This window comes from Maylandia zebra, linkage group LG20 (genome assembly GCF_041146795.1).
Source record: "Maylandia zebra isolate NMK-2024a linkage group LG20, Mzebra_GT3a, whole genome shotgun sequence".
Taxonomy (NCBI): Eukaryota; Metazoa; Chordata; class Actinopteri; order Cichliformes; family Cichlidae; genus Maylandia; species Maylandia zebra.
Genome location: NC_135186.1, coordinates 3,338,094 through 3,352,512, shown reverse-complemented (window position 1 = coordinate 3,352,512; position 14,419 = coordinate 3,338,094). Strand labels below are relative to the sequence as shown.

Below are 14,419 nucleotides of genomic sequence, written 5' to 3'. Positions count from 1 at the left end.
CAACTTTTTAGGCCCATGGGAATAGAGGGTGTCATATGCACCTGCTACTTCTGTGTTTTTCTTCTAGTGGCTTTCTTTGTAAACTAAAGCACTTAAGCTCACAGAAAATCACATGAAAACTGACAGAAGGCCATCGGGGGATGTAATCAGTGGCTAGCTGATGTCACTTTGGGAGCTGCTTCAAGCAGTTGTACTTGAACAGGAGAGGAGAGAGGCAGTATTGCCAGTATGAGGCTTGGCAGCTGCCAGAAAAAACACAAATAGAACAAAAGCCAGTGGATGGAAAGAAGAGGACAACACAGTCATATGAGTGTTCACTGAGGACGGAGCCACAGATGACACTGATGATAACGGGTAGAATAACAATGCCTGCAGCTTCTGAATGCGTGGGATAGAAGCAGTGAAGTTAGGTAGTTAATATTTGAAAGGGGAGCTATGTGAATCAGACAGTAATGGCGCATTTTGCATGCCTCATGTATTCTGCTGAAGGGTATAGGTTACTGGTGACAGTACAGTCCTTCATTCACTCCAGCTTATTAAGGTGTGGTAGACTATGAACAGCTGATTCCATGGATCTAATAGGAGGCAGTGCAAAGAAGGAGGGATTGCTGTATGAAGTTTTTACTGAATGTACACTCATTTGTCAGTTTTTTTGTATTAGGCTTTAACAAAAGTAATCTGGTTCTTAGCAGGTCTTAAAATTGGGTAAAAACATTGTCATATAAACAACAAAATATATCATATTACACTATGTCATTATTTATTTAACAAAGGTTAAGGTAGTGTGTGAAAAAGTAAGCACACTATTACTGTTTCCATAAGAATTAAAAGTGTAAGTAGCAGCTTGGTGCTGCTAATAAATGCACTTGACAAATTGATCACCTTTAAATGTGAGCGCCTCTGTAAAAGCAGAGGTTTGGGCATTTTTCTGGTGTGGAGCATTCACGTGTTTGTTTACACAATTCTAAGGATGCAAGGTGTTAGCAATGATCTTAAGCAACTGCTGCTTCCCATCAGCCTAGGAGGGGTTATAAGACCATTTTCAAACAATCTAAAGTTCATTATTCTACAGTGTGAAAGATTATTCACAAGTGGAAAACACCCAAGACAGTTAACAATCTTCCCAGGAAGTTCCAGCAACTTCACCTCAAAGTCATATGATGCAATGCTCAGATAAATTGCAAAAACCCCAAGTGCTACTCAGACTCTATTTGCAGGTTAAATGTTCGCGACAGTACAATTAGAAAAATACGGAGGTTTGCAAAATTACACCTGAATAAACCACAAGACTTCGAGAACAATGTCTTTTGGGCCGGAGAGACCAAAGTGGAGAGGTTTGACCAAAATAGCCTAAAGCACAACGTTGGGAGAAAACCAAACATAGCATATTAGCACAAACGTCTCATACCAACTTTCAAGCATGGTTGTTGAGGTGCTCCTCCTTTTTTTGTCGGCTGGTAAAGACCCCCTCCTTTAACTCCTTTGAAATCCAGATGATGAAGATCAATAGGACTCATCCCTTCTATGTGATTTTAATCTATAGGCCACCAGGACTAGCTAGGAGTTTCTTAGTGGAGTTTGGGGATTTTCTATCCTCCACCATTAAGCTGGAAAAAATTCTTCTGCTGGGGGATTTCAATCTTCATGTTGACGACAGTTCATGTCACGCTGCTTCGGATTTTCTTACTCTCTTAGACTCTTTTAACCTTGTCCAACATGTGACTGGGCCAACACACAGTGGTGGCCACACCCTGGACCTGATATTATCACTGGGTCTGGATATCGGCCCAGTTCATTGCAGAGACATTTTTATTAGTGATCATAAATACCTTTTATTTGATCTCTCTTCTACTTATGACACTCTACCCTCTGTTTATGAGAAGCGTTCACGATTAATCAGCGACTCAGCGGTAGAAGAATTTAGGGAATTGTTTGTTAACAATTTATCTGAAACAGACGATATAGATCAGCAGATGACCTCCTTCAATTCACAATGTCAAAAAATTCTAGATAAAGTGGCTCCTCTTAAAATCAGGAAAGGCAGTACTGTCAAACGCCCGCCCTGGTTTACAGAAGCTATCCGCAGCTTTAGGCGAATATGCCGTAAAACCGAGCGCCTGTGGAAAATCACAAAACTCGAGGTTCACAAGCTTCACTTAAAAGAACTATTATCTACCTTTAATGACATGGTGTCAGATTCAAGAGCCACCTACTTCTCTCAACTACTTGCAGTAGGAAAAAGAAACCCGAAAATTGTCTTTGATACAGTGAGTAGCTTTGTCTCCCCCCCAACGCCATGTACACCCGTCTCTTCAGATAAGGACTGCAGTGAATTTTTAAAATTTTTCCAAGATAAGATTAGTTGCCTAAGACATAACATAACTCCCTCAGGAAACCCCACCAACCATGATCGTCCACACCCCATAATTATGGAATCTTTCCTCCCAGTTTCTTTAGAGGATTTATTGGAAACACTGACTCAATTGAATCCTTCAACGAGTTTAGCTGATGTCTTACCTACTCGTTTATTCTGTAAAGTTTTTGAGACCATCGGGCCCTCTGTGGTCACGCTGATAAACCATTCATTGCTATCTGGCTCTGTCCCCAGGTGCTTTAAACAGGGGGTTATTCAACCTCTGCTGAAAAAGCCTAACCTGGATCCAACACTTCAGTCAAGCTACAGGCCCATCTCAAAACTTCCTTTTATCTCAAAAATCCTAGAAAAAGTTGTTTGGCTACAAGTAAAGAAAGCGCTGGAGAAGCATAACATTCTTGATAAATTTCAATCGGGTTTCAGAAAATTACACTCTACAGAAACAGCTCTGCTGAAAGTCACAAATGACCTCTTGATGGCTGCAGACAGGGGTGATTGCTCAGTCCTGGTTCTTCTGGACCTTAGCTCAGCTTTTGATACCGTTGACCATCAGATCTTAATCAATCGCTTAAACTGCACGGTAGGGATATCAGGATCTGTTCTAAAATGGTTCACCTCATTTCTGGAAGATAGGACGCTTTTAGTTTCAGTGGGAAACTTCCAATCAGACGTGGCTAAGCTTCTATGTGGAGTTCCACAAGGTTCGGTTCTAAGCCCCCTATTATTTTCACTATATATTCTTCCCTTAGGCCGGATCATTAGCGGTTTCAAAAATATTTCCTATCATTTATATGCGGACGACATCCAATTATACATTTCTTTTAAATCCTGGGAATTAGACAAGCTATCCACTCTTATGGACTGTCTTAAGGAAATCAATGTTTGGATGACAAACAATTTTCTGCAGTTGAACGCAGACAAGACCGAGTGCTTAATCCTAGCCCCGGAGAATATCAAGCCACAGATTAGTCAACATCTGGGTGCTTTTTCATCGTCGATAAAAGCCACTGCCCGGAATCTTGGGATAATTTTCGACCAATCTTTGTCCTTTGATGTCCATGTTAAATCCGTGACCCGCTCTTGCTTTTTTCACTTAAGAAATATTGCCAAACTCAGGACTATTGTCTCCACAACCGAACTGGAGATGCTTGTCCACGCCTTTATCTCCTCCCGGCTGGATTATTGTAATGCACTCTTTTCCTGCGTATCTAAGGCCTCACTAAATCGGCTCCAAGCGGTTCAGAATGCTGCAGCAAGGCTTTTGACCCATAGCAATAAATTTTCCCATATCACTCCTATACTAAAATCCCTGCATTGGCTTCCGGTTGAGTATAGATATAAGTTCAAAATCCTCACCTTTACGTTTATGTCTCTACAAGGTGGGGCCCCCATCTATATCTCGGAGCTTCTCCAGCCCTATTCTCCAAAGCGAACTCTTAGATCCACTGATAGCGGTCGTCTATCTATCCCACGGACTCGTCTGAAAACAAAGGGGGATCACGCATTTCAAACCCTGGCTCCTATACTGTGGAATGGTTTACCCCCCCCACTACGCACCATCGACACGATGGCTTCTTTCAAAAAACAGCTTAAAACTCATCTGTTTAGACAGGCATTTGGGAAATGTTAATGCGTAACATGTTGTTTTATTTTATATTTATATTGTACTATTGCTTTTTTGATATGCTTTTTACTTTCTTTATGTTGCTATATTGTTTGTTTGACATGTTTTCTTGTGAAGCACTTTGTAACAGCGTTTTGTCTTAAAAAAGTGCTATATAAATAAATTTTACTTACTTACTTACTTACTTTTATTTTGCAACCACACGACCTGCACACCTTGCACTCATTAAGGCAACAATGGGGGAGTTCATGGTATACCAAAATGCAAATCTGTCCGCCTGACGGCTAAAGTCTTGCCAAAATTCAGTCATGCCTCATGCAGCTGCACTACAGAATTTCACTTGGTTGAAGTCTGGATTTTGACAGAGCCACTAAAGCATCTTGATTATCTTTTTTTTCTCTTTCCCAGCCATGTTGTAGATGTGCTGCTGTGCTTGGACTCATTGTTCTGTTGCATGACCCAATTTTGGGCAAGCTTAAACCACAAACCTCAATGAACTGAAGCAGTATTGTAAAAACGAGAGGGCATAAATTCATCTGTAACTATGCGAGAGACTGAAAAAACATCTGACAGTAAACTTCAAGTCATTTCTACCAGCCGTGATCTACAAGGTACTGAGTTCATCTGTGTTTTTCACACAGTGCTTCTGCATGTTGGCATAGTTTTGTTAAATAATGGCACAGTATAATATGTCATGGATTGCTGTCTATCTGAAGTTGTATTTATCTAGTTTTGAGACCTGTAAGTGGATGATGAAATTGATGATGAAATGTAAGGGACAGGATGTACTTTATTTTGTAGATTGATAGAGTAGACACTATCAACACTTTCAATTCAATATTGCAATTTTTTTCATCTACCTAAAGCTATTTTGTGAGTTAATGATTTTTAAAGAAATGATGATCTAACAATAGTTTGTTGCTTATCTTTCTAGTTTTTCTGCCAGATAATAAGCCATAATTTGTTTTTTTGTGAGTTTTAAAGCCAGTTTCTTTCTTTTTTACAGTCCTGATCGCCTTTAATGGCCTGACAAGTATGTTGCAAAAAATGGTTGAATGTGCTTTAGATGTAATTAATGTAAAAACAAACAAACAAACAAAACAAGACGTTATTTTAAAGCTGTGCACAGTAAGATGGTGCACATTAAATCTCTGAACAATGTAAACAGTCATAGAGGGTTTTGATTCTTCTTCTTCTGGCTGCTTCCATAATCACCGTATCTCTAGCATCTTATTGTGTCCACTCCTTCACTGCATTCATTAATCTTTTCTGTGGTCTTTGTCTTTTCCTTCTACAAGATAGCCTACCTTCCAAACACACTTCCCCTTCTCTCCTTCTTTTGTCTTGCCAACATTAGCACAGTTTTCAGTGTCATTGTTAACCAAGGCTCCAACCAATCCAGCATGGGAATCTCATTCTTGATTTGGCAATGATTTTTATGTCAGATGCCTTCCTGCCACAACCCTCTTCATTTATCCGGGCTTTGGACCAGCACTGGCTTGTGGCCCCCCATGGCTGGATTTATAGAGGGCTTAGATTACTTTTTCATAATGGTTTGGTAATTCTGCTGTAGTCTATCATTTATGTATTATTCTTCAGAGCAATAAAGTATCTGTGTCATTCTCCGAGACAATTTTCATGAAGAAAGCATTAAAATGACACGTGTAATACTAAAAACCCTTTTGAGATTTAATATTGCAGAAATAAAAGGCCAGGTGCACAAAGCTTGGAGCTGCCCCAGTCTCAGTGAATAATGACCCATTAGTCACTGTGCTCAAAGGCATGGTGTCTTCAGCAAGATATGACTATATTTTAAACATATAAATCTCATCTTGTCTTAAAAAGAAATTAAAAAGCAAAGGCAGTCACTATCGCAGTACAGTTTAAGGGCGATGGTTTTAAGAACTGTTTGCATTACTTTGCTTCATGATGCTCTGTTTCACTGCTGTAGCAGCAGTTGGACAGTGAACAAAACAAAACCTTCCAACCTCTTTAGATGGTGGTACACCTTGGACGGGTAGCCATTATCGCAGATATTCACCTGAAGCAGTTTGTGGAAATTTAGACAAAGAAGGAAGCAGCTGACATGTTTTTTCTATTTTTTATTTTTATTAAACTTATATTAGAATTTTTGTTTCACTGAAAGCCTTTTTCGTGAACTGTGCACCATACATCAGTCTGGAGAAGGATCTTTATGCCCTTGCGTCCACTGTTGTTTTAAGTGGAAGATGAAAACTTACTTCAACTTTTAAATCAACATTTATTTGAAAATGTGAAGTATCGTATGTGTAGATCTGTAAACGTGTGTTAGTGTCTCGTGTGACTTCATTTTATTGAAAGCACACATATCATAATTCATTCATTCATTATTCATTCATACACAAACCTACATAAAGTGAAAAGAAGAAGGATAGAGACTGTGATATTGTAAAAACACTGCATTTCTTAAGCACATTGCTTGTTCCTTTTTAACAGGGGTGGGAATTAATTAATGAGAAACTGAGACTGATGCAGAGGGCTGAACCAAAAGGCTAAATTCAGTTCTGCTCAATATTAATTTGATCTCTTTACAAGCTTTTTAGTGCAGACCTCCACAATAGTCCCAGTTTCTCAAGGATCGTATGTATTCCTGTCACACAGGAAAAATCTTTAAAGTCAGAAGTTTACTTGTGATCTGTTTGATGGAGTCAATGGAGCTATCTATTTCAGAAAGATAGAACGCCAAGAAACAGAACTAATATACAAATTAGCTTAAAGAAAACAAGTAAAAATTATATAGAATAAGAGAAATGTCAAAGGGCTCACTTTTATTGGTTAATAATATTGAGCTGTATTTTATAAGACATATTTAGGCTTAAAGGAAACCTTTATTATCACAGTGAATAGGAAACTGATGTTTTCTATTCCTGTTCTACGAACAGACACTGATTGATGCCTATAGACTCAATAGCTGTTTAATTGATAAATTGGCAAGAAAGTGTTGTAATGAAAATGAACAGATGTTTAATGTGGTGTATCTCCTCAGTCATCTCTGCGAGCAGTGAGTTGCCTTATCTTTTCCTCTCTGTGAGGGCTAATAATTCCTTTAACAGGCTCCGTGTTGCTGCCTCATTAAGGACAGAGTAAATTCATGACAGGATGATGGCGGATTACTGTCATCTCCCATTAATGCAACCCTGATCTCAGATCTTGGTTATTGTTCAGAAAAATTATAAACACAGGCAAGTAAAAGAAAAACGTGTAACCTTATTATAAGCACAAGAGAAGGGATTTTTTTAATTAATGTTTTGATATTGGTAATAAAATAGCTGCTCTAATAAGCACATTATTAAATATGATCTATTTGCCATTTATTCTCGTAGATAAAAAAATATAAACAAATGAAGGATGGCTCAAGACTTTTGCATTGTTTAGTAACCACAGGATGAATAGTAAATGATAACCATGTTCCAAATAATATATTGTTACTGGTGCATATGCTTACTACATTGTTTTTCTAACCCTGTGTTAGCCCTGGCAACCTGTCCAGTGTGCATCCGAATTCTTACCCTATCCTCCCCCAAGACCCTAAACTGGATAAGATATCCAGTTAGATTAGATAGATAAGTAGACAGATATCAGTATTGTTATTTGTAGTACACAGAACATTCTGAACTGTGACATTAATAAATAAATTATCACATAGAAGCTGTCATGCTCCATGTATTCTTCTGTTATCATAAAAGCTGATAATCATGACATTACAGAATGAATCACATTATTAAACACACACACACCATTTGTCAGCCAATCACGTCAGCTTAGTGACGAGCTTCCTGGTCACATTTTCTCGTAGGTCCTAGTTTCCTTAATAATGTTTGCTGCCACGCGCTAAACAGAAAGGGCACGGTTACATTAGAAAGCTCAGACACAAGCGGGCAGAATGAAGAGGAGAAACAAATTATCTGACTGTAAAAGGCGGACACACGGCTAGTGTGCTCGGAGCCAGATAAGAAGAGCAACTACAAATGCTATTTACTCCGTGTTACGCCAAGGACGTATGAGGAAGGCAAACACAGGCGTGACTGACAAGAGGAGGCGCAGGGTTTGGGGAACGTCCGTTTTAAATCCTTCAGAGATGTGAATCATGTCTTGACTACAAAAAGATTAGCTTAACTGCAGCAGTACGTCAGATTTAACAACAACAATAACTAAGAACTACAACAACACAGGCCTCCTCCGATGGAGCTCAGTGCTCTTTAATCCAGCCAGAAACCTCCCTGACAGGCAGCGACGAGCTACGGCAAAGGGTGAGGTGTCGAAGTGATCGAGGTGGAGGGGTTGGTGTGGTGGAGACACTTAGGCTAGCTAAATGTTCAAGCTAAATGTGTGCGAGGCTAAGCTAATGTTGCGATATCGCTGCCGCCGCGGTGGAGAATGTCTCAGTGTAAATATCGGCGAGCAGCTGTGATTACGTTTATTCCAGTGCTTCAGTCTCTTCCTCTCTTTCTCTGTTCAACAGGACGCTTTATTCGCGATTGAAGGAATTTATGGGATCACAAGGTAACCCTTTCACCACAAAACAAGTGTCACTCTCAAGTGTTTTTGTTGCGTGTGGCCCCCGCTGTCAGTGGGCTTTCCCCCCCCCTCGTGTTGTCGCGCGTGTGACGGGATTAAGTTTCCCTTGTTTACAGTCTGAATTTGGGAACAGCTGATACGTCTTCAGCAGTGCCGCGACGCTGTTATGTTTCTTTCTGAATCCGCTGCAAATAGACGTAGATTAATTTCTCATGCACAGATACACTGCAGGCAAAACACAGCGAGTGCTATGGTGGTTTTATGTGCGTGTGCCTGAGCGCCTAAATTATATAGAAAAGCACAAAACAGCACAGGTGAAAAGACTCCTGCGGCCATGTCTCATTAAAAGATGAATGCTTATGAAAAAGCAACACTTTTTGTTTGAACTTGCTTCTGCTGCTCAAACACTGATGACTTTCATGTGCCTCTCTGTGCAGTTTCCTCTGATGAGATGAGTGTGAGTGCTGGCCAGGGCAGTGATGAGGTGCTGGTTTCACAGGCAGTGTGGGATTACCTGACTGCAGCTGGGCGGCCCTGGCTCATTGACTTCCAGCACAAGCAGGGGATGAGTGCTGGTATCATTAGGCGAGGAGAGAGGGGGGGCTGCTGTGCTGTTCGGCTGCAGCCGGTGGAAGGCTCGAGGAGCGTCGGGGCTGGTGTGATGGATGGACCCATCTCCAGCGAGACGCGAAAAGCTTTCATTGACTTATGCCGTTGTGCCCGCAAAGAAATGAGCAAACAGGAGGGGGGATCCAAGAGGAAGAGGGCTCTGCTGCCCTGTGTGGGAGTCCTGGAGCAGAACGGAGAGGGGAGCCTGCTCCAGCCTCCACCTCCCCAGCCTCGGCGCTCCCAGAGACAGCAGCAGAGGTTAAAGAAGCCTGTTGACGAGGAGGCGTGCGTCATGCTCCACGAGGCTGCCCAGAGGAAAGATGTGGACTCCAGCATGGCTTCCCACGGTGAAACCGAGGACAGTAATACTTGCTCGATCTGCATGGGGGACATAGTGGAGAAGACTACCCTGGAAAAATGTGGCCATTCTTTCTGTCGCTGTTGCCTGGATCAAGCCTTTAAAGTGAAGAAAGCGTGTCCCGTCTGTCGGCTGGTGTATGGGCAGCTGATTGGGAATCAGCCTGCCAATGGCTCGATGATTGTAGAACGAGATCCTGATCTGGAGCTTCCTGGCCATGAAGGCTATGGGTGTATCTGCATCATCTACAGCTTCCCTCCTGGCTTACAGTCGGTGAGTAGATGTGGACAGTAGATGCAACTCAGGGGAAAAAGTTTTAGTAATCATTTGTGTGTGTGTAAAGAAATTTGTTGGACTTATAATTCAGATTGTTAAACATTGTTAATCATTAGAATTCCAGTGAATAATTAAGAATAGGAGTGTATTTATGTAAGAGAGTCTTACTTTGGCATAAAATAAACCATATTGCACATATGATGACAGTCTCTCTCCTCAGTTTGACTGCGTATATTTACTCTTTCTGTCATGACTGATGTCTCGCTGTTTGACTTTAATGACCTTTAATGTAGCCACAAATTTACAGTTTCCAGAGGGAAGTTCATTAACCTTAAAAGGTTATTCTAAGGATGCAGGATAATCTACATAATAAGGGTCATAATCTCTCCAAAGCCTGTCACGCTAGATTGCATTCAGCTTTTCTGTGTCTTACTGTGTAAACGTCAAACTTGAGCTGAGAAAACATCTGTTGACAACGAAAGTTGGTTTCCACACAGTAGGAAATTTAAACAAGTGTCAATGTCGGAATTCCCCAGAAAAAATAAACTGCACTTTTGTGGGGTTTACCTTCCCAGGAAACAGACGCCAAGTAGAAGGGGTAGAATGTGCCACAGGTGCCTTATCTCTTATCAAATTAAGGTTTAAGATTGTCTTTATTGTTTCCTAAAATCTCTCCTGGATTGAAGAAACTGTCAAAATTACAAAGTAGCTGTAATAGATTATATAAAAAACACATTCCTGCTGTGTGAAATATGGCTAAAAATACAAGACCTGGATGTGTAGCAGTGCCCCAGAACTGAGGCATTTGATTGTTTAAAGCCATTTATGCGTTTATAAGCTCATCACACTTTAACTCTTAATAGCCAGAACATCCCAACCCGGGTGTGCGGTACCCAGGAACAGACCGTGTGGCCTACCTCCCTGACAGCCCTGAGGGGAACCGTGTGCTGGGCCTGCTACGCCGGGCCTTTGAACAGCGCCTTATCTTCACCATCGGTACCTCCATGACTACGGGCATGCAAAACGTCATCACCTGGAATGACATTCACCACAAGACCTCAATATGGGGCGGGCCACGCTGGTATGTACTCACTTTCAGCTGGAGGTGAACAGTTAGTGACGCATCTCATCCATGTTCTTGACAGAGATGTGCTGTCAGTTGTTGCCACTATTACTTGAGCTTGAACTCATACCGGTGCAGTGATGGCTTTTTATTCCTTCTTACAGTTTCGGCTATCCTGACCCCACGTACTTGGTGCGAGTGACAGAGGAGCTCAGAGAGAAGGGCATCACAGCGGACTGATGGCAGGAAAGCGACAGGCTCTTCCAGGATTTTGTAGGACTTTCTGATTGTCCTTGCGGTGGACATGACTCAGCTCCAGGTTTTGCTCTTGAGACTGCCCGTCTCTTAAAAGATGACTGAAGACAAAGACCTCAGCAAACAGGAGTCTAATGCTGCAGCAGAGCCCATATCATTCCACTAGTTCACTTCCTCAGTTTGCTCATTTTCAGTTTATCCCAGTGCTACACGTGGAAGAAAATACTCGGGAGTGCAGTGCATCCTTGTATTACAGCTTCCACTGTTGGCAGCAGGGACTGATTTGTGACGCACATATTTAAGAGCATTGTGATTTGTTGGAATTCATGGTACTTAATATTGTTTAGGAAATCTTAAGTTTAATGTTAACGTTTATGTTATATTAATGTGTATTTCTTCTCTGGGGATCATCTTATTTCTTATATAAGCAGACATATTTTGTTGAATTGCCCCCCCTCCCCCCCAGAAATGTTTGTTGAGTTGTTACTAATTCCACGTTATAAGTTCAGTACATGGCTCATGTCGCAAGGATAGCACTGCTTCTATAAACTGAATTAATTTTCTGAAGATGTTGCAATCTAAAGCACTCACAGGCACTTTGGTAAGGAAGTATGTTTTTCACTTAAGTAGAAATAACGGTTTTTGCTTCCTCTTTTGAGAGTGCTCGGGGCAAACCCCTACAAAGTGGCTACAAGGTGATGTCAATTGCTTCATTCGTGTGTCTTCTTCACCCTTCATTCATTTTCGCTTAAACAGGAAGAATGTTAAATGATGTCTCATAGCAGCACCTTTTTAACTTGCATTTGGACTTCCCACTGGGTTTTTCCCATTGGTCACGCTGGTTATTTCAAGATGTCTCCCAAGTGTTGAACCCATTACATCAGTTGTAAGTAATGTGCTACTCTGATTACCAGATTTATGACGATGTCAAATATCAAGGGCATATAGACCAGTTAAACCAAATCGTAGGCACAAAAGCTCTTTAAATATCCATGCCTCTGTTCCTGTCAAACTGGGAGGTTTGCCTGCTAATCTTCTCATTTAAAATGAGGTAACTGTTTTCAATTAATTTATCTAAATAAGTACTCTAAAATACACGGTGGAGAGAGAGAAAAAAGAAATTGTGCGAGAACAATAATTCTAATTTAGGCTGGGATATTGATCTCATTTTGTTGTGCCTTTCTTACATTGATTTTTTGATTTAAAAAAAAAAAAAATCAAGCATGATGTTCCTGATGGATAGTACATAGGTTTGGGCTTATTTTGATGTTAGTTAATAGGCAAGCAGCATTATGTTTGTAGCTATACTATCTGGCTTTCAGTGCAAATGCTACACAGCTCATGAAGATATGTATACTAACGCTAATAATGTTATTAGCTTCACCATAAACATTCTTGTACTCCAAATGCTGGAAAACCCCTCAGAACCGATCAGTCTATATGTGTGAAAGTGATTTGCTAAGTGCAGTAACTTGCTTGGCTAGCGGCCACTTTAGTTAATTTAGGTCAGATCCGTTCATCAGATACTTTCATTTTGTTGTCATTCCCTTTATTTTAGTTAAGGGACCAACTGAGATATTTTTGGGACACAGGATTGTAGTTTACTAAAGCTACTGTGCAAACATTTCTATGCATTACACAACTAAGGAGGAGCCCGAGGAGAGGCGATAAGTGTGAGAAGTGACATGTATTACACATTGATTGTGAAGGAAACGTTTGAGTTATGCTTTTCTAATTGTGTTGACTCTTGTACTTTGTTCAAAATAATGTGCTTTACATTTTAATACTTGAATAAAGAGTTATGTTTGGATATTCACTGTCGACCCTAAATAAAAAAGATGCGTCATAGGCAACTTGATCTCAAGCTAGTGATGATTTGTTAGGCACGAGTCCAGATTACTGCCTCTAATCATGCTTGTTATAGAAATTTTTTACAACCCCTGGAAACCAAACTTCTATCCTCTTTATACCATCTAATGCTTTAATAGTGGCACTGCTTTAAAAACACTTCTACAACTTGATTGGCTATTTTTTCAGTTGCGGTTGTTTGAATATTGAACTTCACTGTAGTGAAGTTGAACATGTACACAGTCCTCAGTGAAAAACACTTGTAGGTATCCTATAATTTCACAAATAAGAACCGCAGTTTACAAGAGGATAAGCACAATGGTTATACCAGTATTATCAACTTGTAAAAGGAAGAATTACATAATGGATCCCCACTGGTAGCTGTATGCATTTTAACTTTATGGCTCAGCAGTCATTCAACAACTTAGTGTTTGGCTGAATGAGTAATCAGAGTTCACCACCTGTTTGAGTGCATTTTGAATCTTTTTTCTGCAGAACATGAATTGCTTTTGGAAAAAGCTGAATTGCAACCTGTCTTTCAGTTATGAAACAGTCAGATACTAAAGTTGTAAATTCAAACTAATTCTTACAAATACTGTATAATAACTTTGTAACTAAGTACCTGCGGTCTTTACAGACACGCTTTCACTCTAGTAGTTATACAAAGGCACTTGCTACTGGGGTGTGTGCATTGCAGCAGTGTTTAGATGGGTAGACCCAAAGACTTGTAAGTAAAGCACTGCATTGTAATGTGACCAAAGCTGACTTCCTGTTTAGTGGTTTTCTAATATTATTGTGGATAATTGGGGTATATTGATGCAGGCCTATACATTATTTGTATTTTTATTTTACAAGCTTTACCATGTAACCAGATGTCTGTGAGGTTGCATGACAGGACCCCAGACAGCCCACTTAGATGCACTCAACATTGCAATACAATACTTATTTTCAGAACACCATGCTTTTGCTTGTGACCCCCCCCCCCCCCATCTTATATCATAGATTAAAATACAATTGTGATTGATAGGTATATATTCATCTTTCAGTGGACCTAAGTAATTAGAGCAGGGATATCCAAATTGGATCAGTGTAGCCCAAACTGTCTCTGAGTAACTGAGATAGGTGGAAAAACATGTCTCAACTGTCCCCACTCATCTTTTATAAATTTTTATTTTATTTTTTTTTAACTGAAAGGTGAGCCATGGTATGTCAGAATAGGACTGGGCTAGAGTAAAAGGCAGTCTACAGTATTGCCTCTTCAAAGTAGAACAGAGAACAGTTGTATATTATTATGCTAATCTTATACAGTAAAGTTCATCACTGCGATAATATTCTATTAAAAATGTGCCTTTTGGTGTCAATGTCAGTGAAAGTGATAAATTATGATTAGGTTCTTTAGCACAGGGTCCCGAGTTTGCATCACTTCCTAGTACATGGCCGTGCATCATCCAGTTG

The 14,419-nt window shown here is 40.3% G+C and overlaps 1 protein-coding gene across 3 annotated transcripts; it reads left to right on the top strand.

The window, feature by feature from the left end:
- Positions 1 to 7,812: 7,812 nt before the first annotated feature.
- dtx3 (deltex E3 ubiquitin ligase 3) lies at positions 7,813 to 12,926 on the top strand. 3 transcript variants are annotated; one of them, XM_004558709.4, is made up of 5 exons: positions 7,813 to 8,287; positions 8,500 to 8,540; positions 8,993 to 9,795; positions 10,662 to 10,879; positions 11,026 to 12,926. In XM_004558709.4, exons 2-5 carry the CDS (start codon positions 8,528 to 8,530, stop codon positions 11,099 to 11,101), a joined length of 1,110 nt encoding a protein of 369 aa, XP_004558766.1. In that variant the 5' UTR covers positions 7,813 to 8,287; positions 8,500 to 8,527; the 3' UTR covers positions 11,102 to 12,926. The 3 variants fall into 3 exon arrangements, with proteins under 3 accessions (XP_004558766.1, XP_004558767.1, XP_004558765.1); XM_004558710.4 differs by lacking the exon at positions 8,500 to 8,540; XM_004558708.5 differs by having other exon boundaries at positions 7,813 to 8,540.
- The last annotated feature ends 1,493 nt before the right edge of the window (positions 12,927 to 14,419 follow it).